Genomic DNA, 3,908 nt, shown 5'->3' on the forward strand with positions numbered 1-3,908 from the left:
TGTTGACATGAAGCTGGTGTCTATGGTGACAGTAGCTGAGAAGAGGTCTCTAATGAGAATACTGGAAATTATGGACAATGGTAAGCACCCTCTGCACACTGTTATCAGCGACCAGAGGACCCAGTTCAGTGAACGGCTGGTTCTTCCAAAATGCAGAACCAACAGACTAAGGAACTCTTTTGTCCCTCAAGCGATAAGACTGTACAGCTCCTCTCTGGGGGGTGAGGAAGGGTGCACCTAGTCTACAGCACAATAACAAGTGTATAATGTGTGTAATACCCACCTCCTTTTTCTCCCTCCTTTGACTTCTCTTTTTGACCTTTTTCTTTTTTTCTTTTTTACTTTCACTTGTTATTATACTGATGTATCATGTGCAATATATCCCTTTGACTCTTATATTATTTCCCTTACCTTGAATCAAATCAAATCAACTTTATTTATAAAGCGCTTTAAAACAGGGACAGCTGATACAAAGTGCTGTACATGAGGGGCCGAAAACAATAAAACAAAAACAATAAAAACACTCAAACACTAAAAACAAACAAAAACCAGCTAAAAAAAGACCAAGATCTCAAATTGTGTTAAAAGTCAGTGAATAAAAATAAGTTTTAAGATTAGTTTTAAAAACAGGCAATGAGGAGGCCTGCCTGATGTGTAGAGGTAGCTCATTCCAGAGCTTCGGAGTAGCAACTGAAAATGCTCCATCCCCTCTGAGGGTTCGCTTTGTCCTGGGTAATTTAAGGAGCAACTGATCGGCTGACCGGAGGTACCGTGCAAGGGCACAGGGGTGGAGAAGCTCGGAGAGGTAAGATGGGGCAAGGCCATGTAAAGATTTAAAAACAAATAAAAGAACCTTAAAACGAACTCTAAAATGCACAGGCAGCCAGTGGAGGGAAGCCAGAATGGGTGTGATATGCTCCCTTTTACATGTTCTAGTTGGCAAACGATTAGCAGCATTCTGAACCAACTGGAGCCGTGCAACAGAGGACTGGCTAACTCCAGCATAAAATGCATTACAGTAATCCAGCCGAGAGGTGATGAAGGCATGGATTACTGTTTCAAAGTGCTGGTGTGAAAGAAAAAGCTTCACCTTTGCAAGCTGAGGTGGAAAAAAGCTTGACTTCACTACATCACTAACTTGGCTGTCAATCTTAAAATTACTGTCCATCTTAAAACCCAAGTTAGTGACAGGAGACTGCATAGGCTGCCAGGGGACCCAAATCAACAGGGGGGACACACGGGAGCTGCTAGGGGAAAACACGATCACCTCTGTTTTCTTCTCATTAAAAAGCAAAAGGTTCAGGGCCAACCAAGCTTTAACAGCAAGGTTTTAAGAGAACAAGCATCACTTTTCTTCAAAGGGACATGTCATCAGCATAACAATGAAAAGCGACACCGTTTTCTGAGAATCGACCCAAGAGGAACCATATACAAGGAGAAATCTCTACTGTACTGATGCTGCTGGACCCCTCCCAAGGGATCAAAGTTCTATCTAATCTAAATTAAATTACCTAATTTGCTTATGACATTGTCAACTTTTATAAAACAATTTATTTCACATTTCTCTATTATATTACTACTACTACTATTATTATTAAGTTCTCTTTATTGTAGTTTTTTGTAGTTTTTTTATTCATAAACACAAATCTAAACAAAATGATCACTGAGTTTTTATACCCATTGTATTCACATGAGAAAATGGAAAGTTAGTGAAATGCATTTCACAAATCAAACAAACAAAAAAATTTCCCTGCATCTCCAGGTTAAAGTTTACTGTTTTATGGCGTGGTAACTCTTTCTGCACGTTTCAGAATTTAAATCTGGTAGCTTTAGTCAAGATAAAAATATTTTCTCAAACTATATTTCAAATTCTTGTTCAGTGCCAGCTTTCAATTATTGAAATTCCTAATTTACTCCAGTTTATTCCCATGGGAAGCTCCCAACTTTAAAAAACTTGTTGGAATTTGGCTCCCACACCACAACATGACAATTATAAAAAGGAGTGAAAGACCAAAACTATATCTAAGAAGGCCCCACCTATAACCTCTGAACTGCACCTTAAGCAACCCATAGAGAAAACTGTATTATACATCCAAACAAATTCTTACGTCTGTCATGGAGTCTGGCGATGACGATGCCACTGCCTCCTCTGGCTGTCACCACGAAGCCAGCCCTGATGACGGATATAATGGCCAAACCCTCGGCCCTTGCTATGATATGAGCTACAACACACATAAAAACACATTTGAGACCAAACAACCATTTATAAAACACACATTTGAGACCAAACAACCATTTATAAAAGGTCAGAGTTCAGCTTCCTGTGTGATTCTTACGAGGAATGAGTTTGTCAGGTCCATTCCTGTGAGTGATTTCGGTGAAGTCCCTCAGGATCTTTGCAGCCTTTTTGGCCTCAGACTTCAGGTTGGATGGGAGGGGGTTACTCACTGTGAAAATCAACATTTCCAGCACTTAGAAAAAATAAAAAGTTGTGTTGAAAGATCCTTCTGTTGGTCAAAGAAAGAGGCACAGTGAGCATCAGTAAAACTCCTTGTTTTAATGATTGTATTTTGTCTCCATTTGTGGCAACAGAAAAGAAAACTCAATAGGAGCTTGTTTATTCTGATGATTTATAGCGTTACTATAAAAACAGAATAACTGTTTGAGGATGTTCTTTAAACTTATTCTTCATTAAGTAATTTCATTTTCCTTGCAGCTGAAATTACTTGACCTGTGCCAATTCAAATGTATTTATTAAGTTACTTTACACAGAATGATGTCATCAGGAATGCCAACATGCCGTCTGACTGCAGGAACAAATGTGTCAAGATTCCAACAAGCCTCCTGCTTCAGCAGCACATTCCTGACAAGACAGCTTGTTAAAAAACAATAATAGTTTTTTAACCAAAAATCAAAATAGATAAATGCCAACGCAAGAACAATATGTGGTTTGTTATTTTTTAAGCAATTCTGATGGAGTTCTAAATAAATCTTTATCTGTGTAGCACTTTTTAAAACCAAAGTTACAAAGTGACTCCCTGGGCTGCCACCTTATCGTGGTGGAGAGGTCGGTCTACGTTCCTACCCTCATCTATGGTCACGAGCTTTGGGTAGTGACCGAAAGAACAAGATCATTGACACAAGCGGCCAAAATTAGTTTCCTCTGCAGGGTGTCTGGGCTCTCCCTTAGAGATAGGGTGAGAAGCTCAGTCATCCAGGAAGGACTCAGAATAGAGCTGCTGCTCCTCCACGTCAAGAGGAGCCAGTTGAGGTGGTTTATCTGGTTAGGATGCCTCCTGTACGCCTCCCTGGTGAAGTGTTCCAGGCACGTCCCACTGGGAGGAGGCCCAGAAGAAGACCCAGGACACGCTGGAGGGACTATGTCTCTCGGCTGGCCTGGGAATGCCTTGGGATTCCCCTCGAGGGGCTGGCCCAAGTGGCTGGAGAGGGAAGTCTGGGTCTCTCTGCTTAGGCTGCTGCCCCCGCGACCCGACCCCGGATAAGCGGAAGAAAATGGACGGGCGAGTTACAAAGTGACACATTTCTGATAATAATACAATGGAAATCAGAAAATGAGAAAACCAAAAATGCAATAACATAAAAGCAATAAAAATATTTGACTTAAAACAATTGCATTTTGTTTAACAGCAGGTCTTTCATCATGACTTAACACACTTTGGCTTCAAGAGGGGACTCGGAAGAATGCCGAGTCCACTCTTGGAACAACTAGGCGGCCTTGATGAACTCAGGGGTCTGGAACAGATAAAATTCAGTGTTTAAAGTTTGTAGAGCAGAAGGAGGACTTTAAAAATGATTCCTGAATTTTACAGAAACTCAGTTTAGAGAAATTAACATATGATAAACAAGGTATTGGTGAAAAGTCCTCAGCTGAGTTTTGGACTAAGTGT

General features: G+C 40.6%; 1 protein-coding gene across 1 annotated transcript in view; it reads right to left on the reverse strand.

The window, feature by feature from the left end:
- Window positions 1–2,418, reverse strand: part of sh3yl1 (SH3 and SYLF domain containing 1) — a gene marked incomplete at its 5' end in the record, with an annotated part of 23,720 nt that extends 21,302 nt beyond the window's left edge. The window contains 2 exon segments of the mRNA XM_014024329.1: window positions 2,109–2,222; window positions 2,337–2,418. Of these exon segments, the coding sequence (XP_013879783.1) occupies window positions 2,109–2,222; window positions 2,337–2,418 (196 nt within the window).
- Window positions 2,419–3,908: the final 1,490 nt, after the last annotated feature.

This window comes from Austrofundulus limnaeus, unplaced genomic scaffold, assembly GCF_001266775.1.
Source record: "Austrofundulus limnaeus strain Quisiro unplaced genomic scaffold, Austrofundulus_limnaeus-1.0 Scaffold418, whole genome shotgun sequence".
NCBI classification, from domain to species: Eukaryota; Metazoa; Chordata; class Actinopteri; order Cyprinodontiformes; family Rivulidae; genus Austrofundulus; species Austrofundulus limnaeus.